The sequence below is a fragment of the Natator depressus genome, chromosome 1 (genome assembly GCF_965152275.1).
Source record: "Natator depressus isolate rNatDep1 chromosome 1, rNatDep2.hap1, whole genome shotgun sequence".
NCBI lineage: Eukaryota > Metazoa > Chordata > Testudines > Cheloniidae > Natator > Natator depressus.
Genome location: NC_134234.1, coordinates 318364700 through 318392267, shown reverse-complemented (window position 1 = coordinate 318392267; position 27568 = coordinate 318364700). Strand labels below are relative to the sequence as shown.

Below are 27568 nucleotides of genomic sequence, written 5' to 3'. Positions count from 1 at the left end.
AGTGAAATCCTTGCGGATCTTAAACATAAAAAAGAAGCTTACAAAAAGTGGAAGAATGGACAGATGACCAGGGAAGAGTATAAAAATATTGCTCGGGCATGTAGGAATGAAATCAGGAGGGCCAAATCACACCTGGAGCTGCAGCTAGCAAGAGATGTTAAGAGTAACAAGAAGGGTTTCTTCAGGTATGTTGGCAACAAGAAGAAAGCCAAGGAAAGTGTGGGCCCCTTACTGAATGAGGGAGGCAACCTAGTGACAGAGGATGTGGAAAAAGCTAATGTACTCAATGCTTTGTTTGCCTCTGTCTTCACGAACAAGGTTAGCTCCCAGACTGCTGCACTGGGCAACACCGCATGGGGAGTAGGTGGCCAGCCCTCTGTGGAGAAAGAGGTGGTTAGGGACTGTTTAGAAAAGCTGGACGTGCACAAGTCCATGGGGCCGGATGCGTTGCATCCGAGAGTGCTAAAGGAATTGGCAGCTGTGATTGCAGAGCCATTGGCCATTATCTTTGAAAACTCGTGGCGAACGGGGGAAGTCCCAGATGACTGGAAAAAGGCTAATGTAGTGCCAATGCTTAAAAAAGGGAAGAAGGAGGATCCGGGGAACTACAGGCCAGTCAGCCTCACCTCAGTCCCCAGAAAAATCATGGAGCAGGTCCTCAAGGAATCAATCCTGAAGCACTTACGCGAGAGGAAAGTGATCAGGAACAGTCTGCATGGATTCACCAAGGGAAGGTCATGCCTGACTAATCTAATCGCCTTCTATGATGAGATTACTGGTTCTGTGGGTAAGGGAAAGCAGTGGATGTATTGTTTCTTGACTTTAGCAAAGTTTTTGACACTGTCTCCCACAGTATTCTTGCCAGCAAGTTAAAGAAGTATGGGCTGGATGAATGCACTATAAGGTGGGTAGAAAGTTGGCTAGATTGTCGGGCTCAACGGGTAGTGATCAATGGCTCCATGTCTAGTTGGCAGCCGGTATCAAGTGGAGTGCCCCAAGGGTTGGTCCTGGGGCCGGTTTTGTTCAATATCTTCATAAATGATCTGGAGGATGGTGTGGATTGCACTCTCAGCAAATTTGCGGATGATCCTAAACTAGGAGGAGTGGTAGATACGGTGGCAGGTAGGGATAGGATACAGAGGGACCTAGACAAATTGGAGAATTGGGTCAAAAGAAATCTGATGAGGTTCAACAAGGATAAGTGCAGGGTCCTGCACTTAGGACGGAAGAATCCAATGCACCGCTATAGACTAGGGACTGAATGGCTAGGCAGCAGTTCTGCAGAAAAGGACCTAGGGGTGACAGTGGACGAGAAGCTGGATATGAGTCAACAGTGTGCCCTTGTTGCCAAGAAGGCCAATGGCATTTTGGGATGTATAAGTAGGGGCATAGCCAGCAGATCGAGGGACGTGATCGTTCCCCTTTATTTGACATTGGTGAGGCCTCATCTGGAGTACTGTGTCCAGTTTTGGGCCCCACACTACAAGAAGGATGTGGATAAATTGGAGAGAGTCCAGTGAAGGGCAACAAAAATGATTAGGGGTCTGGAACACATGACTTATGAGGAGAGGCTGAGGGAACTGGGATTGTTTAGTCTGCAAAAGAGAAGAATGAGGGGGGATTTGATAGCTGCTTTCAACTACCTGAGAGGTGGTTCCAAAGAGGATGGTTCTAGACTATTCTCAGTGGTAGAAGATGACAGGACAAGGAGTAATGGTCTCAAGTTGCAGTGGGGGAGGTTTAGGTTGGATATTAGGAAAAACTTTTTCACTAGGAGGGTGGTGAAACACTGGAATGCGTTACCTAGGGAGGTGGTGGAATCTCCTTCCTTAGAAGTTTTTAAGGTCAGGCTTGACAAAGCCCTGGCTGGGATGATTTAATTGGGGATTGGTCCTGCTTTGAGCAGGGGGTTGGACTAGATGACCTCCTGAGGTCCCTTCCAACCCTGATATTCTATGATTCCACTGACTTCTGCTCCCCCATTTTTGAGCAATGATGAGGATGAGGAAGAGGGAGAGACATACCCCTAGCATCACTCTTCCCCCGCCCACAAAACTATCAAACCGGCCCTGCCACACAAGGGGTACTATTCAAGGTCCAAAGAACAGCAGTGGTATGGGCCCCATGGATGGCATATCCCCCTCACCACCTCAAACCTCCTAGCCCACACAGGGAGGGTACACTGCAATCGCCTGTGCCATCAGTACCAGGACCATCTGAGCCCCCAAAGAGATGACGGGAGAACAGGAAGAAATCTCTGACCAGGAGGTCGAAGCAACAACCCATGTTTTTTCATCATTCCTAGACAACACCATCATGCCAACTCCTCCCAACATGGGGAACGACTTTAGACATTTCCAGGATCTCTATAGGAGAGTTGCAGATTCCCTTGACGTCTCACTGGGGGAAGTGCAGGATACATGACATAAGCTTGTTGACATCCTGCAAACATCAGCATCATCTAATATCGCTTTACCCAAGAATGATACAATCATGGAACCTGTCAAACACATCTCGCAGGCCCTTGCAACAATCACTCCAACCTGGAAAAGATCCGACAGGAAATAATATGTTCCTGCAAAGGGAACAGAGTTTCTTTTTCACATCCCACACCAAACTCTTTGGTAATGGATGCTGTTTATGAAAGGGGCAGACAATAATATCCCCAAAATATCCCCACACCATATGACGAAGACTGGAAGAGGTTTGACCTCTTTGTCTGAAAAGCTTATTCTTCAGTTATGCTTCACCTTAGAATTTTTAATCACGAGGCGTTATTAGCAAAATAGGACCCCACAAATTATGGCAAACTATCAGATTTTATTGAATTTCTCCCTGAAGAGAAAAAAAAAAAAGAATTCGGTGCACTCATTTCCAAGGGCCAACTGATCTCTATAGGATGGCATTGCAAGTTGCCCTATATTCTGCAGATACAGCAGCATGATCTACACCCACCACAATTGTAATGAGAAGGGCATCCTGGCTACATTTCTCTGGCTTCCCCAAAGAAGTGCAAGCAACAGTGGATGGCCTGCCATTTGAAGGGCCCAGACTCTTCGTAACCAATACGGACAAATCTCTGCACACCCTCAAGGGCTCGAGGGCGATTCTGAAGTCCTGGGTATCTATACTCCTAGGGGAAAGAGAAAACAAGGAAGGTATTCCTATCCACACCATATGTACAGACACATAGGCAATTTGAGCCACAAGCCTGGAAACAACAGTCCCAAAAGAGACGACAACTGTCAAATCAATCTACCATGTCTTGTCAACCATCCGCCAAGCAGCAAGTTTGAGACGCTGGTTGAGGGCCCGAGACCACCACATCTTTCAGCGCTGAGAACTCCTACCATCTCCTAGCCATTCAGAGACCGTTTAACTGCCTACTACCCAGTCTGGCAAAATCCATCACTACAGGCAGATGGGTGCTCGAGATAATTGAAACTGGATACTCCATCCCTTTTACTTCCAATCCCACTACCCATCTTCCCTTCCCATCTCTCTTCCAGGACCCCTCTCACGAAGATCTACTGCAGCAGGAGGTAACCCACCTCATCCATCTAGGAGCAGTAGAACTGGTACCAACAAAATACAGAGGGATGGGTTTCTACTCAAACTACTTCCTTAGACAGAAAAAACCAGGATGATGGAGGCCCATTCTCGATCTCCAATGGCTCAACAAATTTGTCAGAAACCAGCACTTAAAGATGGTGACGCTGGCCACCATTATCCCAGTGTTAGAAAGAGGGGACTGGCTCTCAGCCCTTGACCTCCAGGATGCATACTTTCACATAACGATTCACCCATCACATCGGAGGTTTCTCCGATTTTGCTCTCGGACCAGATCACTTCCAATACAAGGTCCTGCCCTTCAGTCTGTCCACTGTTCCCCAAGTCTTCTCAAAGGTACTCACAGTAGTCGCTGCACACCTCCGCAAGAAAGGAATCCTGATATTTCCATATCTGGATGACTGCCTACTGAAAGAAGCGAATCAACCAGCTGCAATAGAGCAGTAGTTCTCAAACTTTTGCATTGGTGACCCCTTTCACGCAGCAATTCTCTGAGTGTGCCCCCCCCCGCCCCGCCCATAAACTAATACACATTTTTTATATTTAACACTGTTACAAATGCTGGTGGTGAAGCAGGGTTTGGGGTGGAGGCTGACTGCTTGCGACCCCTACTTAATAACCTCGTGACCCCCCTGAGGGATCATGACCCCCAGTTTGAGAACCCCTGCAATAGAGGCTTTCCAACAAACAATAGATCTCTTTACGCAATTAGGTCTCCAAATAAACACACGAAGTCGACCCTCACACCAGTACAGGAACTGGAATTCATTGGGGCTTCTCTCAGTACACCTGTGGCAACAGCATCTTTACCAAGGCAACACTTTCTAACTCTAACTAATCTGATTTCCACATCCCTGAACAGTCCCCAGGTAACAGCCAGAACTTGCCTGCAATTACTGGGCCACATGGCCGCATCGACTTTCGTCATCCAACACGCGGGGTTACATATGCGAACCCTACAAGTTTGGCTCCACACAACTAATTCCCCATGAAGGCACAGTATAAATAAATGCCTCACAATGCCAAACCAAGTAAAAGACTCGCTATCCTGGTGGACACAACCACATAACATATGCCTAGGAGTGCCTTTCACCCAAACCCCTCCTACATTGACTATTATGATGGATGCATCCCTCATAGGTTAGGGAGCACATCTGAACTCACACTCTGCTCAGGGCCATTGGTTCCTAAAAGAAGCCTGACTTCACATAAATCTACTAGAACTAAGAGCCATTCGCAGTGCATGCACGAACTTCGTACCCAAGATCAGAAACAAGACCATACACATTCTCACAGACAATTTAGCATGCATGTTCTACATAAACAGACAAGGGGTTGCACGCTCACACTCCCTGTGTGCAGAGGCCATGTGACTGGCACTGGTGCATCCTGCACAACATCCACATTGTAGCAGCCTACCTGCCTGGATATCAAAACAGTACGGCAGATTCACTTAGCAGGAACTTTTCTCAGGAACACAAGTGGAAACTTGACACCAGGTTTCTTCACAACATATATTCAAACAGTGGAGATTCCTCATAGTAGACCTCTTCAAAATAGAGCACAACACCAAATGCCCACTATTTTGCACCAGGGACAGAATGGGCCTTCACTGCTTGGGAAGCACCTTTCTTATCAAACGGAACAGTCCTCTCCTGTATGCCTTCCCCCCTGCCCCATTCCCCTAATGACACGAATGCTTCACGAGATCAAAGAGGACAAGGCCACCGTAATACTGATAACCTCCAAATTGCCTCATCAAACATGGTTCGCCCTACATTCTCAGAATGTCAGTGTGCAGACTTCTCACCCTTTCCCTCCTACCTCGTCTCCTGTCCCAGGAATCAGGACAAATCCTGCTCCTGAACTTGGAGACGCTCCGCCTCAAAGCGTGGTTGCTTCATGGCTCCAGGGACCAGAAATAACATGCTCCAGAGTAGTACAGAACATTTTATTAAATAGTCACAGACCGATTAGCCACCCCACACACTTACACAAATGGAGACATTTTGATTTTGTCCTTCCTGTTCAGGAAGGACAGGCAGGGCAGAAAAGGTGGGGGAGTAGCACTGTATGTAAGGGAGCAGTATGACTGCTCAGAGCTCCGGTACGAAACTGTGGAAAAACCTGAGTGTCTCTGGATTAAGTTTAGAAGTGTGTGCAACAAGAGTGATGTAGTGGTGGGAGTCTGCTATAGACCACCGGACCAGGGGGATGAGGTGGATGAGGCTTTCTTCCGGCAACTCACGGAAGCTACTAGATCGCATGCCCTGATTCTCATGGGTGACTTTAATTTTCCTGATATCTGCTGGGAGAGCAATACAGCGGTGCATAGACAATCCAGGAAGTTTTTGGAAAGCGTAGGGGACAATTTCCTGGCGGAAGTGCTAGGGGAGCCAACTAGGGGGGGCGCTTTTCTTGACCTGCTGCTCACAAACCGGGTAGAATTAGTGGGGGAAGCAAAAGTGGATGGGAATCTGGGAGGCAGTGACCATGAGTTGGTTGAGTTCAGGATCCTGACACAGGGAAGAAAGGTAAGCAGCAGGATACAGACCCTGGACTTCAGGAAAGCAGACTTCGACTCCCTCAGGGAACAGATGGTCAGGATCCCCTGGGGGACTAACATGAAGGGGAAGGGAGTCCAGGAGAGCTGGCTGTATTTCAAGGAATCCCTGTTGAGGTTACAGGGACAAACCATCCCGATGAGTCGAAAGAATAGTAAACATGGCAAGCGACCAGCTTGGCTTAATGGTGAAATCCTAGCGGATCTTAAACATAAAAAAGAAGCTTACAAGAAGTGGAAGGTTGGACATATGACCAGGGAAGAGTATAAAAATATTGCTCGGGCATGTAGGAAAGATATAAGGAGGGCCAAATCGCACCTGGAGCTGCAGCTAGCAAGAGATGTCAAGAGTAACAAGAAGGGTTTCTTCAGGTATGTTGGCAACAAGAAGAAAGCCAAGGAAAGTGTGGGCCCCTTACTGAATGAGGGAGGCAACCTAGTGACAGAGGATGTGGAAAAAGCTAATGTACTCAATGCTTTTTTTGCCTCTGTTTTCACTAACAAGGTGAGCTCCCAGACTGCTGCGCTGGGCATCACAGAATGGGGAAGAGATGGCCAGCCCTCTGTGGAGATAGAGGTGGTTAGGGACTATTTAGAAAAGCTGGACGTGCACAAGTCCATGGGGCCGGACGAGTTACATCCGAGAGTGCTGAAGGAATTGGCGGCTGTGATTGCAGAGCCCTTGGCCATTATCTTTGAAAACTCGTGGCGAACGGGGGAAGTCCCGGATGACTGGAAAAAGGCTAATGTAGTGCCAATCTTTAAAAAAGGGAAGAAGGAGGATCCTGGGAACTACAGGCCAGTCAGCCTCACCTCAGTCCCTGGAAAAATCATGGAGCAGGTCCTCAAAGAATCAATCCTGAAGCACTTACGCGAGAGGAAAGTGATCAGGAACAGTCAGCATGGATTCACCAAGGGAAGGTCATGCCTGACTAATCTAATCGCCTTTTATGATGAGATTACTGGTTCTGTGGATGAAGGGAAAGCAGTGGATGTATTGTTTCTTGACTTTAGCAAAGCTTTTGACACGGTCTCCCACAGTATTCTTGTCAGCAAGTTAAGGAAGTATGGGCTGGATGAATGCACTATAAGGTGGGTAGAAAGCTGGCTAGATTGTCGGGCTCAACGGGTAGTGATCAATGGCTCCATGTCTAGTTGGCAGCCGGTGTCAAGTGGAGTGCCCCAGGGGTCGGTCCTGGGGCCGGTTTTGTTCAATATCTTCATAAATGATCTGGAGGATGGTGTGGATTGCACTCTCAGCAAATTTGCAGATGATACTAAACTGGGAGGAGTGGTAGATACGCTGGAGGGGAGGGATAGGATACTGAAGGACCTAGACAAATTGGAGGATTGGGCCAAAAGAAATCTGATGAGGTTCAATAAGGATAAGTGCAGGGTCCTGCACTTAGGATGGAAGAATCCAATGCACCGCTACAGACTAGGGACCGAATGGCTAGGCAGCAGTTCTGCGGAAAAGGACCTAGGGGTGACAGTGGACGAGAAGCTGGATATGAGTCAACAGTGTGCCCTTGTTGCCAAGAAGGCCAATGGCATTTTGGGATGTATAAGTAGGGGCATAGCGAGCAGATCGAGGGATGTGATCGTTCCCCTCTATTCGACACTGGTGAGGCCTCATCTGGAGTACTGTGTCCAGTTTTGGGCCCCCCACTACAAGAAGGATGTGGATAAATTGGAGAGAGTCCAGCGAAGGGCAACAAAAATGATTAGGGGTCTAGAGCACATGACTTATGAAGAGAGGCTGAGGGAGCTGGGATTGTTTAGTCTGCAGAAGAGAAGAATGAGGGGGGATTTGATAGCTGATTTCAACTACCTGAAAGGGGGTTCCAAAGAGGATGGCTCTAGACTGTTCTCAATGGTAGCAGATGACAGAACGAGGAGTAATGGTCTCAAGTTGCAATGGGGGAGGTTTAGATTGGATATTAGGAAAAACTTTTTCACTAAGAGGGTGGTGAAACACTGGAATGCGTTACCTAGGGAGGTGGTAGAATCTCCTTCCTTAGAGGTTTTTAAGGTCAGGCTTGACAAAGCCCTGGCTGGGATGATTTAACTGGGAATTGGTCCTGCTTTGAGCAGGGGGTTGGACTAGATGACCTTCTGGGGTCCCTTCCAACCCTGATATTCTATGATTCTATGATTCCTGGTGTCACACGACGCAGACATCAGTATCTGCACCCTTACCTTTGATTCTGGATTACCTGGTTGAATTTAAGAGATCAGATCTCTCTATTAGCTCAGTCAGGGTACATCTCTCAGCCATAGTAACTTTCCACCATAAGATAGATGGCACATCAATTTTTGCATACCCTACCACCAAACATTTTCTGAAAGGCCTCAACAACATTTACCCCGAAATCCTCACTCCCCCTTCACCTTGGGACCTCAACTTAGTTCTCTAGGGCATCACCAGACACTCATTCGAACCATTAGCCACTTGCTCACTTCTCCACCTGTCAAGGAAGGTGGCCTTTCTAGTCGCCATTACATCTGAAAGACAAATGAGGGAACTAGGAGTCCTCATGACTGACCCACCCTACACAGTATTTTCTGAAGATAAAATCACGCTCAGACCTCATCCCAAGATTTTACCTAAAGGTTGTCTCCTCGTTCCATCTAAACCAGCCCATCTGCTTACCAACAATCTATCCTAAGCCACATAAGAATAGACAAGAATCCACGCCCTTGATGTTCGCAGGGCCCTGGCTTTTAACATAGATAGAACAAAGTAATTCTGCAGGTCCCCAAAATTATTCGTTTCAATCACGGAATGATCAAAAGGAGACACCATATCCAAACAGTAGTTCTCCAAAAGGATTTCAGAATGCATCAAACTGTTACCAGCAACAGAACCTGCAACCCCCAGTGGGGATTCATGCACATTCCACCAGGTCAGTGTCAACTTTGATAGTTTTTCTGAACAGTGTTCTCATTACAGACATATGTAGAACTGCAATCTGTGCCTCTGCCCGTACATTTACACAGTATGCAACATCTAATGCATTATTCAGACTCATCATATTGTCCTCTGCCATGACTTCAATGCCAAAGTCCCTCCCTTTGCTTGGAGGGCACTGCTCTGAAGTCACCTGAAGTGGAGCATCCCCAGGGACATCACTCAAAGAAGAAAAGAGGGTTATTCACCTTGTGCAGTAGCTGAGGTTCTTCGAGATGTGACCCCCTGTGCGTGCTGCACCACCCTCCCTTCTCCCCTCTACTTCGGAGTTTCACTCTATGCTCTCCAATAGAGAAGGAATAGAAGGGGAGGGTTGGTCGCACAGTGCTGGTTAACCGCCTGAGGCAGCGCAAGCCTGGGACTGTGCATGTGCGACCCAACCAGGCACTGCTACCAGAAATCTCTGATTACAAGTGCGGGGTGCTCAACATCTAAAGTGGAGCACTCACAGGGACACACATCTCGAAGAACCTCAGTTACTGCTCAATGTGAGTAATGCTTTTTCTTTAAATCTATTCTCAAAACAGAAATATTCAGAATCTGATAATGAAGTTTTGTTAGGGAACAGTCTCTAAAAGAAAAAGTACAGTTATTTTGTGTGTATGTTATCATCCTGGCTTTCAGAACATGGTCTTCTTTTGTGCATGTTAAGTATTCTGACATGTGTGTGCGTGCATGCATGCAGTCACATCTGAAAAGTGCACCGATGTGTGTTTGTGCATGCAAACATGACTGCGTATCAAATCAGACTGTCTTGTTACCCTCTGTCTGAAGTTAAAATGTAATTTTATGGGACAGGGTTTTATATTTTTTCTGTACAGGGAGGGAACTAGCGCGCTTTTGGTCGTCATTAAAATAACAGTAGTAATTTTCTTCCCTGTCTAACTCCCTCCCCATTCTCTCTACCAGTCCCATCCTAATCATCTGCCTCTGTATTGCTCTCCATGCCCTTTCAGCCCCCTACCCTCCATATTCTCTCCTTCTGTTTCTATCACAATCCTCTTCCAACTCACATTTTCCGTTTTGCACTCAATCTGCGGCCTCTCCACAGTTTGCTTCCCTGCCTCTCCAAGTTTTCCTTCTCCCAAACCCACCAGAAGCACTAAGAAAAGGTGGATTTATTCACCACAGGCTGCCTCACAGCCGCTTGTAAAGGCAATGGGAAAACAGTACCCATCTTATTTAGTGTACACCAACGCTAGGTGGCTATTTTTAATATGGGAGGTAAAATCAAATTTTAAACACAAGTGCTTATGAGAACATGAACAGCCTTAAACACCACCTAAAATAGTGATGCTTATAGTATCATGAAAGAAGTGGGAAAGTTGTAATTACTTTGTACCAGGGAAGAAGTAAGTAGTCTGTTCGTCACAAACCTTTTGTGTACAAACAATTTATCACTCACAATATTATTTAAATTGACTGGTAATGAAGCAACATGATTTAATAACTGACAGGAGGGCCATAAAAATGATGATGTTCAATGGAAGTATAAATTGAAATTTGCATGTTGCCTTTAAAAAAATCACTTTCAAAAGACTGATAGGACTTTGTAGTGATGATTTCCCCACCTTCATCTTCACAGATCACCAAGGGTCAGATGTTGTGAGGAAGTTTCATCTTACTTTATAGATAGAGTTGAACTGAACGTTCTGCTTCTGTGGATGTAATGCAATGTAATGCAATATCTAACGGGGCTGAATGCTAGATCTGTTCTGTTTGAGTTTAAGCCATTGTCATTCACTGAAGTACTAGAGGTGTTAAGACTCTTTCATACCACAACCTGTGCTTTGGGCTCTCATTCTTCCTGGATAGTGAAAGCCAGTGAAGAAGAAAATGTACACTTTGTAATGTTTCACATTAGCAAATAATAGAACATCTCCTGTTTTATTTATTTTTAATTTACTGTTTTTCATTCTTGACTTTTATCACTACCCAGAGGTCCCCACTGAAATGAAGTGACATGCAACATATGTAGATAATGTAATGTAGTTTTTCAAATGAAGTTGAAGTACTCGCATAATGGATCAACTAGTCGTAGCATCTGACATTACTCTATAGCATGCAGTGACCCCCACCACACTTGTTTTCTACCCCATATGTTTCCTTAAAATTTACTCTCACCTCCCTGCATCCTTCACTTAGTCTAGAATAATACAAAGTCATTTAAAACTCTTTTTAGACTTCCAGGATTGCCCCATGCCTTCCACAAGGGATTTATGAATTGCTTATCTTCTTTCTTCCCTAACATTGTAGGAAATGATACCACAAATATAAGCCTTGAAAATATTTTACATTAATTTTCTGCTTGTATTTGATTTGAGGAATGACCATTCATGCCGGATTCTGTTTTACTTGATTTCAGGTAACATTGCTTTCCTTCCTAATTGAAACAGAAGTTTCATTCCTTGACTATATTAAAGGCGGGTAAGTGATCCCTGCAAACTTTTCTTGTTTTCCTGTTTTCATTATAATTCACTATTAACCCGTTTACATTCTTGCTAAGTGATAGTTCTAAATATCCATAAGAATTGCATTGCTTTTTTTCATTTTAAGGAGTAAACTTCCTTATTGATTTAAAAAAAAAAACAACCCTAACTACATAAGAAAGTTTTATGTTTAGTTTTGGTACGGTTTTGTTTTGTTTGTTAATTGTGCTTATATCTGTGTTTGTATTTGCGAAGTCAGTGCTGAATAAGTGTACCTTGCATTTGGAGCAGAAGGTGGTAAGGTTTGTGATGGTTCATAGTTTCTGTGGAAGTTCATTCCACAGCCTTGGGGCTGGCCCTCAGAAAGGTTCCATTGTGCCTGTACAATAGAGTTGTTGATCATGGTCCTCACCCTGGAGTTTTAGGCAATCTTTTAGGTATCCCAGAACTAGACCGTTGAAGTAGCTTGCTTATTAACTAATTTTGAGAATGGATTGAAGGTGTAGTCCTATGTATAATCCATTGCAATAGTCCAATGTCAAGGTGACAAAGGCATGGATAACCATGGCAAGGTCAACATTAAAAAGGCCAAGTAAATAATGAGATGCACTGAACAACAATTGAGAGTCAGGAGCAATTTAAGATACTACAAAACATTCCTTCTCCTCCTTCCCCTCGCTCCCAACGTTAAAACCAATTCTCGCTGTCTCATTTAATTGCGTCCCTCAGTCTTTTAGGCCTAAGGCATAACTTGTCTTGTCTGGATGGAATTTCAACTGCCTTTCTTTAATCCATGCCCTGTCTTACCAGACACTGTGTAACCTGTTACCAATACCCAGGCTAAGTCAGAAGAGGCAGAAATATAAAATTGGGTGCTGTCTCTGTGGACACCCCACTCCCCAAGATTAATAACAGTTCGATGAAAGCTGGCCCTTCTCTGAGTCCTGATTGGCATGGCATGAACAAACAGGAGAAACTGGGGCTCCATCTCCACAGAGCTCTGGCTAGTTAGAGAGATGGTAGGAAATCCCACTCCATCTTGTTACAGCCTCTCTTGAGAAGAAGGGATGGCAGCAGTGGCAGAGAACGAACATGCAACTGCCGCTGCTGAAGGGACATGGCAGGCTGAGAGTCCGAATCCTGTGATAGAGTACAGGCCCCCAAAGCTCCTCACATGCTGCACATGAGGATCAGCCAGAGCCTAAAGGAGGGAGATCCCTAATCAGTGGCTGATGCTGGGGGAGATAACATTGGGGCTGTCTGATACTGATCAACATGTCTGTTGCTAATAGAGCTGAGTGTTGGTTACTGATAATGGTGTTGGGAGTGATTTATTGATGAATTTCTGCCTCCCCAAAGGGAGGGTTCTCGACTGCAAAGCAAGTTTGGCAGTCATTACTAGAAAATACAGCCCCACCCTGTCAGTTTCCTGAATTCATCACAACCCGTAGTTCTTCACTACCCACTCCCAAATGGTCCTATTCATACCATGAACAAGAAGGGTGGTGAAACAGAACATTTGAAAACTCGTGAGATAGCCCTTGAAGCAGATTAGTGGGAGAGGATAAAAAGAGATACTTTCCTTTCCGATACTACAGATGGACACCCACGCTTTATTTAGATGCTAACTTTATTTTTGATTACAAATATATATGCTATAAAAAGCAAAAGAAATGGTATTTTTCAATTCACCTCATAGAAGTACTGTAATACAATTTATTTATCATGAAAGTTGAACTTACAGGTGTAGAATTATGTACCAAAAAAACCCCTGAATTCAAAAATAAAACAATGTAAAACTTTAAGGCCTACAAGTCCACTCAGTCCTATTTCTTGTTCAGTCAGTCACTCAGACAAACAAGTTTATGTTTGCAGGAGATAATGCTGCCTGCTTCTTGTTTACAATGTCATCTGAAAGTGAGAACAGGTGTTCACATGGCACTGTTGTAGCTGGCATCGCCAGATATTTACGTGCCAGATGCGTTAAAGATTCATGTGTTCCTTCATGCTTCAGTCACCATTCTAGAGGACATGCATCCATGCTGATGATGGGTTCTGCTCGATAACGATCCGAAGCAGTGCAGACCGACACGTTCACTTTCAAAATCTGAGTCAGATGCCACCAGCAGAAGGTTGATTTTCTTTTTTGGTGCTTCGGATTCTATAGTTGCATCGGAATGTTGCTCTTTTAAGACTTCTGAAAGCTTGTTCCACACCTCATTCCTCTCAGATTTTGCAAGGCACTTCAGATTCTTAAACTTTGAGTTGAGTGCTGTAGCTATCTTTAGAAATCTCACATGGTACCTTCTTTGAGTTTTTTCAAATCGGCAGTGAAAGTGTTCTTAAAACGAAGCCAGCAGCATTATCTCCTGTAAATGTAAACAGACTCGTTTGTCTTAGTGATTGGCTGAACAAGTAGGACTGAGCGGACTTGTAGGCTCTAAAGTTTTACATTGGGTTGTTTTTGAGTGCAGTTACGTAACAAAAAAAATCTACATTTATAAATTAGACTTTCATGATAAAGAGATTGCCTTATGGTATTGTATGAGGTGAATTGAAAAATACTATTTCTTCTGTTTATCCTTTTTGTAATGAAAATAATAATATAAAGTGAGCATTGTACACTTTGTATTTTGTGTTGTAATTGAAATCAATATATTTTGAAAATGTAGAAAAACATCCAAAAATATTTAATAAATTTCAATTGGTATTCTGTTGTTTAACAGTGCAATTAAAACTGTGATTAATCATGATTAATTTTTTTGAGTTAATCATGTGAGTTAACTGTGATTAATTGCAGCTCTACTATGTATATATGACATAGAGTATATTTATCCCCATCTCCCACCATTTAATTGACTCTTGCCATCACAAATTACATAGCTCACTCTACTGCACGTGACAATTTCATAGAGCAAAATATTGGAGTCAGAGCTTCAACATTTTGTGCCACAGCATACCTCTGAAATTAAAGACATATGACAGGTTGGCTTTTCAGCTGTGGTATGTTACTGAGTTTGTGGCATTCTTCGTGGGAGGCTGGACTGGTTGGGCAAGAAGACTAGGAACTGGGGGATCATAGGCCTGAACTGGAGGGATGGAGATGAAAATGGGCTTTGTTGGGCAAGGAGATTGGGACTGAGAGATGGAAGGCATAGGGGAGGCAGTAACTGATTGGGCATGGAGACCAGGACTAGGAGCCAGAGAGACAAGATTAGGAGATAGTGTGGAAAACGATGATGGGGATTGGGAGCCAGTTAACAAGGGAAGGACGTATGATGATGATATATGAGGAGAGGGTAGGAGACTGGGACTGGATGGTCAAGGAGCCTGAAGATAGGAACCAGTGTAGAGGGGAATGAGCTTTGGAAAGGGAAAATAGATCTGACAAGAGGCTGAGGGGCAGAAATGTGACTGTCTGGATAAAAAGACTGGGCAAAAGGCTGAGGGAGGAGGTTGGTGTGGGAGGCTGAGTTGCCTGGGTAAGAAAACTAGAACCTGGAGCCAGTGATGTGTGTTACGGGGAAAGAGATCAGACGAGCCAGGAGGAGAGAACTGTTTCAAACAGCGGTAAGTCAAAGGGTACTATGTAACTTTTACTGAGCAGCAGCGGTGTCCATTTGGCCATTTTGTGTGTGGCAGGCTGGTGCATTGCAGATTCACAAGCCCCCCCCCCTCCCCCCCCCCCTTGCTGCTCTCTATGTCTGTATAGACAACCACTTAGACCTGGTGTGATCAATAACTTTGGGACTTGGCCAGCAAACCCAGAGGGGGATCTAGGACTGACTGGGCAAGGAGACTGGGCCTGGGATAAGAAATCTGAGAAGTGGAAACTAGGACTGTAGAGGCAGGGAGAATGCAACTGGGACAAGGAGCCAGGGGTGGAGAAGAGAGAGGACTCGGATGGGGAGAGGTTGGACGGGTCATGGCAGAATGAATCAGGCTTGGGAGGGAATGGGCAGAAGAGTCTGTGTCTACTAAAGCACTCTCCCCTCCAGAGCCTGGAGTGGAACCCAAGGTTCCCGAGTCTCACCTGCTGTCAGCGAACATCTGTGAAACCCACTAGCAAAGTGTGTGTCTTGTCTCCTTTAATCCACGTAGAGGACAGCAACCTGCTATTGCTATAAGATACTCCCTTATCTCAAGTGGTCTGTGCAATGGATCTAAAGGTTCAAATCCTGCATCTGGGTGTCAGTATGATGCCACATGCTAGAATTTCTGTTTTTCAATTTGCTTTTTTTAAAATTTAGGAAATTATATACTATAAAACTGTGGTAAAGAACACTATTAAGGTTGCAGAGTGAAGCACTCAAAAGTTATGTAATGCCAGAGTTATGCATTTCCTTAGTTCCCATAATTGCACTTATTGCAAAATGTTGTTTTTCATAATTGAATAGATGGGTGAGTTTCACCCACATTGTTGTAGGGTTATAAGAATGATTCATTCCTGAACTATAAATACCTGCTGTGCCTAAGGAAGGGCATGGATTCAAACAAATTTACCAGTACTGTACTGTTAGAATGCTTGTCTTCTGCATTTAACAAATGTCATAGTTTTGACTTCCAGAGTGGTATTCTGTGTACATACTGAGTTGCATAGATTTCCTGCTTCATGGTAACTTAAAAACTCTAAATTTGACGACATTCAGTCAGTAAATGTCCTTGAACTGCAGGATATGAGAACTCTGTAGTGTCTGTGTATTTATTATAGGTGCTTTTAAACATAATCAGAGAAAGCACAAGAGGAATAAAAATAGTGTTCATATGTGTTTTGCTGGAGAGAAAAAAACTTTTATTTTATTAAGAATTTAAAATCTTTTAATGACTTTTTTTAGGGGTTTCAACTGCAATTTTTAAAAATAGTTTGAAAATACTTTTGTTGGAATCTTTATTGCTTAATCTTGCCCTTTTCAAATTTGTTACTTTGGAAAGCTATCACACCTATTGTAAGGCATTCTTTCTACTTTCTGACTGAACTAAACACACCTGGAGATTTTTAAGAGCAGATTAGACAAACCCCTGTTAGGGATGTTCTAAATAATACTTAGTCCTGCTATAAATGCAGGGGACTGGATTAGATGACTTCTTGAGGTCCCTTCCTGTCCTGTGAGTCTATGATTTAATTTCTCAAATATTCTTTCTCTAAAATTACACTAATATGCAGGACAAAATCACCCAGATTATGCTTGCATATATTTCAGTTTGGAAATCACTATCTTTTTTTCTGGTCTGAGTTCTTAAATAATCTATTTATTTACAATAAATTATAAGGGACTTTAATTACAAAAATTTTGTAGATTTTAGTTCAATATTAAAAAATAAATACATCATACTGATGATGTTAGTTTGAATAATTAGTGTGACAATTCTCCAAACATAATATAGAATAGAGTTCTCCCTAAAATCCTATTGAAGTCAGAACATCACTTCTGTCTGTCAGTCCATCCACCTTATCCTGGGTCCATCACTATAGTATCTCAGCACTTTTTAAAAATAATTGTTGTTAGATATTGCTAAATCATTGCTTGCAAAACAGCCTTACATAGATTAAATAAAGCTGTACTTGGCTTTGTTCAACTAAAACTAATTAATAAAGTACACTGTGCTTACAGGATTTAAACATTTAAGCCAGGATTTAAAAGTGAAAGCTGCTAGGTCTTGATACTTTTGAAATTCATTTTATTTAATCATGCACCTAAATATCGATGTAGAAGCTCAACTTTAGGCAACCATTTTTTAAGAAAATTGACCTTCATGCTATTAGGTATTGAAGACTGAAACTGCAACATAACTTCTTAGGTGGCCTGTGTACTGGGTGTTTCTGAACATACCAAACAGTGCAGTGTGAGAGTTACCAGAATGTAGTAATGTAAAACATATTTTTATTTGTTAATGAACACACAAAATGATAATGGTAATGAAATTGGATTGAAATTGAAAGATTCAAATAAAACATTATTAGATTCTATTAACATAATGAATTGCAGAAAAATAAGTTCAGTGCACTGTAAAGCATGTCCATAACTTTTAGTTTGTTTCCAGAATGCAGACAAAAGTATTCTGAGGAATGTTCTGCAAATGAATAAACTAATCATCCTTCTTGGTTTATAAAATGTTCATCTCTGGTATTTCCACAACAGTTTCTGAAGTTAGTTTTCCCAGACTGTTTCAATTATGGCCATGTGATTCATGCTTTATCATATTTACCTGTTATAAGGAAAATTCTGCTGAACCTTAACTATGGTGGAGCTCATACTCCTCCGTAATAACCCTTCACACAGGGGTATGCATGTTTGCAACTGAATTCTTATCTTTGAAAAATTTCCTTCACTGACTCCAGTGTTCTTTGCAAGTGAATGTTGGGTAGAAGCTTCCATACCTATTTTCTGTTCAAGGAATACTTAAGCAAATTTAATATGGCTAAACTACTAGGATTGTCCATAGTTTTTGTGGTTTTTTGGTTGCGGCAGTGGGGGGAGAAAGTTATTGGTTTTACTGCTTATTACTTTCTCTATAGAAATAACTCTGAAACAAGCATAGATTAAAATGAAAGGATAACTCATAAAGATAAGTGTTTGCTTTGGTCTTATTTTATATCACAGTTACTATAGGTATGAAATTGACACACACAAACGCTCTTCATTGATTCCATGGCCAGAAGGGTCATTGTGTTCATCTGGTCTGACCTCCTGTATAATACAGGCTAAAGTACATCCCCAAAATAATTCCTAGAGCATATCTTTTAGAAGAACATCCAATCTTGATTTAAAATTTGTCAGAGATGGAGTATCCACCATGACCCTTGGTAAATTGTTTCTGTGACTAATCACTCTCACCGTTTAAAATTTATGCCTTATTTCCAGTCTGAAGTCTAGCTTCAACTTCCAGCCATACCTATCTCTGCTAGATTGAAGAGCCAATTTTAAATATTTGTTCCCCATGTAGATACTTGAATACTGTAATCAAGTTGCCCCATAATCTTCTCTTTGTTAAACTAAATAGATTGAGCTCTTTGAATCTATCACTCTGAGACATGTTTTCTAATCCTTTAATCATTCTTGTGGCTCTTCTCTGAACCTTCTCTAATTTATCAACAACTTTCTTGAATTCTGGGCACCAGACGTGAACACAGTATTCCAGCAGCAGTCACACCACTGCCAAATACAGAGGTAAAATCGCTTCTCTACTCCTACTTAACATTCCTCTGTTTATGTATCTCAATATACATTAGCCCTTTTGGTCACAGCATCACACTGGGAGCTCATGTTCAGCTGATTATCCACTCATGACTCCTAATTCTTTTTCAGAGTCACTGCTTTGCTGGATAGAATTCCCCATCCTGTAAGTGTGGCCTACATTCCTTGTTCTTCTGCTTGGGTTAAAAACAGAGGGCTGCAATTTTATGAAATCATGTAATATAAATTACATTCAAACAACTGCCCAACCTCTCCAAGCTCATCACCAGAAGCAAGCTCTGCACAGACCAGGATACACCAAATCTAAGTGGCACCAGACCCTGACAAAACAACAGATGCAAAACCTGCAGACATATCTCCATTGCTACAATGATCAGCTCCCACAACACACCTTTCAAGATCTATGGGTCCTACCCATGACTGTGTCTACACTACTGACCTTACAGCAGCACAGCTATACCACTGCAGCTGTGCTGCTGTAAGGTCTCCCGTGTAGCCATTCTATGCCGGGGGAGAGCTCTCTCCCACTGGCATAATTAAACTACCCCCATTGGGTGGCGATAGCTATGTCGGCGGGAAAGCATCTCCCACCCACATGCTGCTGTCCGCACCGGCGCTTTTGTCAGTCAGGTGCATGTTGTTCTTTTTTTTCACACCCGTGAACAACAAAAGTTTTAGCGACAAAAGTACTAGTGTAGAAAGCCTAAATGCCCCAATAACAACTATGTGGGTGAAACGAGGCAATCACTGTGCTCTCAAATGAACTCAAACAGGAAAATGATAAGACAAAAATACTATATCATCTGTTGGTGAACACTTTTCACAAAGCGATCACATTATATCTGATCTCTCAATCCTCATCCTCAAAGGAAACCTGCACAACACTTTCAAAATACAAGCCTTGGAGCTTAAATTCATAACTTAGCTAGACACTAAAATTCATAGTCTTAATAAAGACACTGGATTTATGGCTTATGCCAACAATCTGTAACACACTAACTTTTTTGTTCTATGACTACAGAGGTGTTAATGGGCCACTTCACCTTGAATGGTCCCTTAGAATATGTGCTAACTACTAATGCTAAACCAGGGGTTCTCAAACTGGGTTGGAACCCCAAAGTGGGTCAGGACCCCATTTAATGGGGTTGCCAAGGCTTGTGTTAAACTTGCTGGGGCCTAGGGCTGAGGCCGAGGCCAAAGCCCGAGCCCCACTGCCCTTGGGCTTCAGCCCTGGGAAGGAGGTAGGGCTAAGGTTACATGCCTCCTGCCCAGGGCCAAAGCCCTTGGGCTTCAGCTTTGCCCCCTCTCCGCCTGGGGCAGCAGAGCTGGGATGGGCTCAGGCTTCAGTTCCCACCTCCTCAGGTCATGTAGTAATTTTTGTTGTCAGAAGGGGGAGTCACAGTGCAATGAAGTTTGAGAACCTCTGTGCTAGACTATCTGCTTGATTGTGTATTTAGCTGTGACACTCTCACTACCTTTCCCAGATCCGAAGAAGAGCTGTATGTAACTCAAAAGCTTGTCTCTTTCTAACAGAAGTTAGTCCAGTAAAAGATATTACTTCACCCACCTTGTCTCTCTCTAAAGTACCCCAAAAGTTAATTTAGCCAGAAAATCTCATCCCATTAGTTACCTACTTAGTTGACTGGAAACAGCAGCCTGCCATATCCAGCACTTTCTTGGAGACTGTGCCCTTCACAAGCTGAGGATCTTCAAGCTATCATTCCTCCCTTGTTGAGGAAAAAGACTCTGTCCACGGTTATGAGGCCCTGTCCATATGTCATATGGAATCTATTCTGAATGATAAGGTTCTGCTTTTTGACTCATTCAGCTGCAAAGCATAGACCCATTGTTCCCCATCTTTTGCCTGTCTTTGATAAAACAGTTAAACCTTCAAGTAACTATTTGTGCCACATAAAAACATTTATCAACTATAAATTTCAACCAAGAAACAACACAAGGAAAGCAATGCATCGAAACTTAAGCTATTCCAGCTTGATCACAGTCAAAATTATTGCATGAAAATGAGTGCACAAAGAAGACATGTTTTTTCTTCTCTGAGGAAGAATTGCTTGAATCTTGGCTGGATGACAAATTCCTCCTCTCTTCCACCCTGTCAGTTTCTAATAGGGGTTTATGTGTATGAGCCACAACACCTTTAGAGACATGCAGGAAAAGGTAAAGCTCCACACAAAACAACGGCTAGACCAAGCTGCTTGGGGAGGGGGGAGATTCCTTCCCATTTCCAAATATGGTGATCAACAGAATTCTGAGTACCACAACAAGAGTCCCTTGTAGAAGAATTAGGACACAGAAGCCATGACAAACCAATGAATCACCAGAGTTCAATGACAACTCGAGCCCATCTACTGAACAGATAACTAAAGAATATAGATAGAAGCTTCTAGCTTACCAAGTTGAGAGCTAGTGTTAGCTGAGTTTGAAGCCTTTTATCCTAATGGAGGTAGGCATCAATTGGCATGCACAGAGTCAGTATTTCTCATGCTTTTCAGCAGCTAATGGCTATATCAGGTAGTTAAAGACTCCTTCAGGTCCTACAGGGCAAAGCAAAATATTGTCCCCCATGGAGGCAGGAATCTGCATTTCCTTTTCAAGGAATTATCCACAAATCCTCGTAATTGGGTTTTTCTTACCTGGGACAGCATATGGACAATTAAAAAGCTATGCAGCAGATGATGCCACAGTGAGGAACACTTCAGAAACTGTGTCCATCAGACAGACTAGCCAGAAGGCTGATGGCTGAAAAGATTTTGTTAATTTTCCAGTTGAGATTTAGTCCTTAGTTTTTTCTACTTATGCCAACTCTTTTTCTTCTTCTATCTGTTTTTCGCCTGTACTTCTTCCTGTTCCTCTCTGCTGTACTCAGTATCTGTCTGGCCCAGTCTCCTGCTGCCAGGCAGCTCGGAATGGCAGACTCAGAAAAGAGTGCACAAGGAAGAGGTTGCTTTTTCTACTCTGAGAAAAAATTGCTTGACTCTTCGCTGGATGACAAATTCCTCCTTTATTCGACCCTGTCAGTTTCTAATGAGAATTTATGTGCCTGAGCCACAACACCTATAAAAGACTGGTCTTTCCCCTCACATAGTGTGTCACATCAAAGGGCCTTTTTTAAAAAAGGCAGAGAGAAAGCAGCCCAGCAGCTGCTGTTACCAGCAGAGACAACAAGGACACCAAGAATAACTCTCCAGGTGAAAGGTTTCAGAGTGGTAGCAGTGTTAGTCTGTATCAGCAAAAAGAATGAGGAGTGCTTGTGGCACCTTAGAGACTAATAAATTTATTTGAGCATAAGCTTTCATGGGCTGGTGTTACAGGACAGGCCCAACAAAGAAAACAGAACGCCACTAGCCATCACCTTCAGCCCCTAACTAAAACCTCTCCAGCGCATCGTCAAGGATCTACAACCTATCCTGAAGGACAACCCATCACTCTCCCAGATCTTGGGAGACAGGCCAGTCCTTGCTTACAGACAGCCCCCCAACCTGAAGCAAATACTCACCAGCAGCAACACAACAAAAACACTAACCCAGGAACCTATCCTTGCAACAAAGCCCGTTACCAGCTGTGCCCACATATCTATTCAGGGGACACCATCATAGGGCCTAATCACATCAACCACACTATCAGATGCTCGTTCACCTGCACATCTGCCAATGTGATATATGCCATCATGTGCCAGCAATGCCCCTCTGCCATGTACATTGGCCAAACCAGACACTCTCTACGCAAAAGAATAAATGGACACAAATCAGATGTCAAGAATTATAACATTCAAAAACCAATCGGAGAACACTTCAATCTCCCTGTACACTCAATTACAGACCTAAAAATTGCAATATTACAACAAAAAAACTTCAAAACCAGACTCCAATGAGAGACTGCTGAATTGGAATTAATTTGCAAACTGGACACCATTAAATTAGGCTTGAATAAAGACTGGGAGTGGATGTGTCATTACACAGAGTAGAACTATTTCTCCATGTTTATTACCCCCCACCCCCTCACTGTTCCTCACACGTTCTTGTCAACTGCTGGAAATGGTCCACCTTGGTTATCACTACAAAAGGTGTTCCCCCCACCCCCACTCTCCTGCTGGTAATAGCTCACCTTACCTGATCACTCTCTCTTTACAATATGTATGGTAACACCCATTGTTTCATGTTCTCTGTGTATATAAAATCTCCCCACTGTATTTTCCACTGTATGCATCCGATGAAGTGAGCTGTAGCTCACGAAAGCTTATGCTCAGATAAATTTGTTAGTTTCTGAGGTGCCACAAGTACTCCTTTTCTTTTTCTCCCTACGGTTACTCACATTTTCTTGTCAGCTGTTTGAAATGGGCCATCCTGATTATCACTACAAAGGTTTTTTTTTCTCTCCCGCTGATAATAGCCCACCTTAATCGATTAGTTTCATAAGAGTTGGTATGGCAATCCCCATTTTTTCATGTTTTCTCTGTCTGTCTGTCTTCCGACTGTATTTGCCACTGCATGCATCTGATGAAGTGGGCTGTAGCTCGCAAACGCTTATGCTCAAATAAATGTGTTAGTCTCTAAGGTGATACAAGTACTCCTCATTCTTTCTCTAGGTGAAGTAAGTGTCCTTGACCTTATGCTGTTTGGCTATCCCTTTCATGACAAAGAAAATAGCCTGAAGACTCCCTTGTACATTACCCTAAAGCTGGCAGGCCTGCACTGCTTCTCATCATCTTTGTTCCTTATAGCCAATAAGCTATGCAAAATGGTAATGTGCCTGAGGTCCTAACAGTCTGATGATGTAGGCCAAGTGAAGCTTGATGGCCATACCCTTAGAACAGTGCTTCTCAAGCTATATGATGTGAGGGACCAGCAGTTTTTTTTCCCAATGTGTGCGCAGACCCGCAGCCGATGGCCGGTCTGCGGACCACCACTTTGAGTAGCACTGCCTTAGAAGACAAGCATCTTTAGGGGGAGACTCTGGATAAAGCAAAACAGCAGGCCTCATTTCATAAGATTATAAAGCTTCTGATACTTTCAGAAAGACTACAACAGCTTTTATCTCTCCTCAGCGAAGTCCAGCTCCAGTCTAAGTTTTAAAGGTTTTCATAAACTGATTTCCATGGATTTCAGACGAATTATGAGTATTCCAAGGGAACTAAAGACTATTCCTGACACAACAGGTATGCGCAAGTCTTGCCTTTTCTGAGAGGTAGGATCTGCCATTATGTGCCTGATAACTACAAATTGTTGGCGTTTATGCAATAGAATTCAAGCACCTAGCCATGGAGCACTTTTTATTCCATCCCCAATTTTTTCAGACTGGGAGAAATGGTAGCAGATCAAGGCAGTATTCTAGCTGCTGCAGGACATTCAAGTAGTAAGTATACTAGATGGTTGGAACTTAACAAAAAATGTCAGTGCACAAGGGGGACTAGACTATTGCTCACTCAATCTTTGCTGTTCTAGTGTTAAAAGGGCTAAAATTTTAAAAAAAAACTTCTGTCACTGACATCAGTATGTCTCTAAATTCACAGAACAAATCTATTGAATAATAATAGATGCTTTTCAGGATAGCGTAGAACTCCAAATTGAAATGGTGTTCCTTATGGTCAGAACTTTAGCTCATAGTGTGGGTAAGCTGGCTGCTCAGTCTTGCTTGTTTCCTGTTATACTTTGTCCTGGTGAAAGCCACACTTAAAATGTTACCGTCTTTTTAAACCTAAAGTGGATTCTCAACACCATTGGGATCAGGACAGTCACATTCCCTACTTCTTTGCCAATCCAAAATCCTCAAATGAAAGAGAACCATGCTTCCTGACTGTCTTTAAGAATACTATTTTCTTAGAACACAGCAGTTCCGGTCCTGAGATTTCCTTTTTATATTTATTGAAGGTTCCAAGTATGGTTTGTCCTTAAGAAGGGGAGGAAGTCCCTGCAGTGTCTTAGCAAAATGGATCATAACTGGTATTACATTGATTTGCATACCATTTTATTTGTTCCTTGGCAATAAATTCTCACTTTAAATTCTGACTTTAGTGATAGCTGACTCTTGGACCCAAGATTGTGTCCTCAGTCCTACCCATTAAGAGTGTAAAAATGGCCATACAGGGTCAGATCAATGGTCCATCTTGCCCAGCATAGTGCCTTCTGACAGTGGCTTGTATCAATTCCCTCTGAAGCACCTAACAGAACAGGACAATTAACAAGTGATCCATCCCCTGTTGTCCAGTCCCAGCTTCTGGCAGAGATTTAGGGACACCTAGAGCATGAGGTTGTGTCCCTCACCATCTTGGCTAATAGCTGCTGATGGAACTATCCTCCATGAACTTATCTAATTCTTTTTTGAACCCAGTTATACTTTTGGCCTTCACAACATCCCCTGGCAATGAGTGCCACAGGTTCACGTTACATTGTGTGAAGACATACTTTCTTATGTTTGTTTTAAAACTGCTTTCTATTAATTTCATTTGGTGACCCCTAGTTCTCATGTTATGGGAAGGGGTAAATAACAGTTCCCTATTCACTTTGTTCTTTACACCATTCACAATTTCATAGACGTCTCTCATATCCATCCTTAGTCGTCTCTTTTCTAAGCTGAATAGTTTCTTTTTAATTCTCCTCATATTAAGCCGTTCCAGGCCCCTAATCAATTTTTGTTGCCCTTCTCTGTACTTTTTCAAATTCTGATACATCTTTGGGAGATGGGGCAACCAGAACTACATGCTGTATTCCAGGTGTGGGTATACCATAGATTTATATGGGGGCATTATTATATTTTCTGTCTTATTAGCTATCCCTTTCCTAATGGCTCCTAACATTCTATTGGCTTTTCCGACTGCTGCTGCACATTGAACAGATGTTTTCAGAGAACTATCCATGATGACTCCAAGATCTTTCTTGAATGGTTACAGTTAACTTAGACCCCATCACTTTGTATGTACAGTTGGGATTATGTTTTCTAATGTGCATTACTTTGCACTTATCAACACTGAATTTCATCTGCCATTTTGTTGTCCGGTCACCCTGTTTTGTGAGGTCCCTTTGTAACTCTCTGCAGTCAGCTTTGGGATTAAGTATCTTGAGTAATTTTATATCATCTGCCAACTTTGTCACGTTACTGTTTACCCCCTTTTCCAGATCATTTCTTGAACAGCACTGGTCGTGTATAGATCATTGGGGACCCCACTACCTACCTCACTCCTCTCTGAAAACTGACCATTTATTCCTACTCTTCATTTCCTATTTTTTAACCATTACCGATCCATGATAGGACCTTCCCACTTATCCCATGACAGCTTACATTGCGTAGAAAACTTTGGTGTGGGACCTTGTGAAAGGCTTTGTGAAAGTCCAAGTACAGCATGTCCACTAGATCACACCCTTTGTTCACATGCTTGTTAAAATCCTCAAGGAATTCTAATAATTGGTTAGGCGTGATTACCCTTTACAAAAGCCGTGTTGATTCTTCCCCAACATGTTGTGTTTCAACCAATTTGTCTGGTATTTGAAGGCAGGGGGGAGGGGAAAGCCAAGGGAGGGAGGTGGGACAAAAATAAATGAAAGCCAGGCATGTCATATATAGTGTATCGTGTATGAAGTTATTGCTATAAAATTAATTGGTAAATTATTTGAACTGAAGCTTTGGTGAGGTGGACAGGTTTCTCCAAGATGGGACCACTGAAAACCCATCCAGTTACATAACACTTCTACATATTTAAAGGGAGAAGAGAGACTCTTTCACAAATGTAGTTTACAGGTAAGAGAAAATTAGGTTTCAAAGAGTAGTAACCTCAAGAATTGATGTTTAATTGATGATACTGTATAAAAGACAAAATAATGCACAATGATTTTAACCTGAATTTTGCAGTGATACCTTTTGACCAGAAAGCTTATACATTGTAACATGTATATTAGTCCATTAAAAGGTATGTTACCTCCCTTGCATATTTTTTCCAATTATCAATGGTATTATTAACAAGATTCCTATCTGCTTGTTTGACAGAACCCAAATCAATTTCACAGTGGCTATTGATTTCACAGCATCAAATGGTGAGTAGCAAAAGTAGCTTCTTGTAAAATTGAATGCTATGTCCAGAGTCAGAACATTTTTTCTTTAGTACTACATATGTATTTCTATATTCTACACAGCTTAGATTTGCAATTATTGTGTATTATTTGTATCACTATAATGCTTAGTTGTCCCAACTGTGTCAAAGCCCCATTATTATAATGTACAAACATAGAGTAAGAGACAGGTCCTGCCCCAAAGAGCTTATAGTTTAAATAGACAAGACAGACAATGGGTTGGGAGGAAGAGATATAATAAACAAGCAAAGCGAACATTGTGATGGCCTGCAAACATCATGTTCATCATTTTCAAGGCAAGGAGGCCAATATGTCCATCACTGGCGATCTTATCATGCCACCAAAGCTTTTGGTGACCACATGATCACTGACCATGTAGCAGCATTCTTTAGTAAACATGCTATGTAATTTGTTATTCTTCCATCCAAGAAAGCCTCCAAAACCAAACCAGTGCTGAGAGAAGTGGCTCCTGAGTTCAGCCATGAATATCCTCATTGCTAATCTTCTCCTGCCACTTACATGAAATAGCTGATGAAGACAAGCAGAATCAAGATGCACAGTCAACCTGTGGAACTCCTTGCCAGAGGATGTTGTGAAGGCCAAGACTATAAAAGAGTTCAAAAATGAATTAGATAACGTTCATGGAGGATAACTCCATCGATGTCTATTACCTGCAATGGGCAGGAATGGTGTCCCTAGCCTCTGTTTGCCAGACGCTGGGAGTGGGCGACAGGGAATGGATCACCTGTTCTGTTCATTAC

General features: G+C 42.7%; 1 protein-coding gene across 3 annotated transcripts in view; it reads left to right on the top strand.

Moving 5' to 3' along the window:
- Positions 1-27568, top strand: part of CPNE8 (copine 8) — a 285766-nt gene that overhangs the window by 157761 nt on the left and 100437 nt on the right. For all 3 annotated transcript variants that reach the window (XM_074942429.1, XM_074942430.1, XM_074942431.1), the window contains exons 13-14: positions 11470-11531; positions 26725-26771. In XM_074942429.1, the coding sequence (XP_074798530.1) occupies positions 11470-11531; positions 26725-26771 (109 nt within the window). The remainder of the gene's footprint in view (positions 1-11469; positions 11532-26724; positions 26772-27568) is intronic.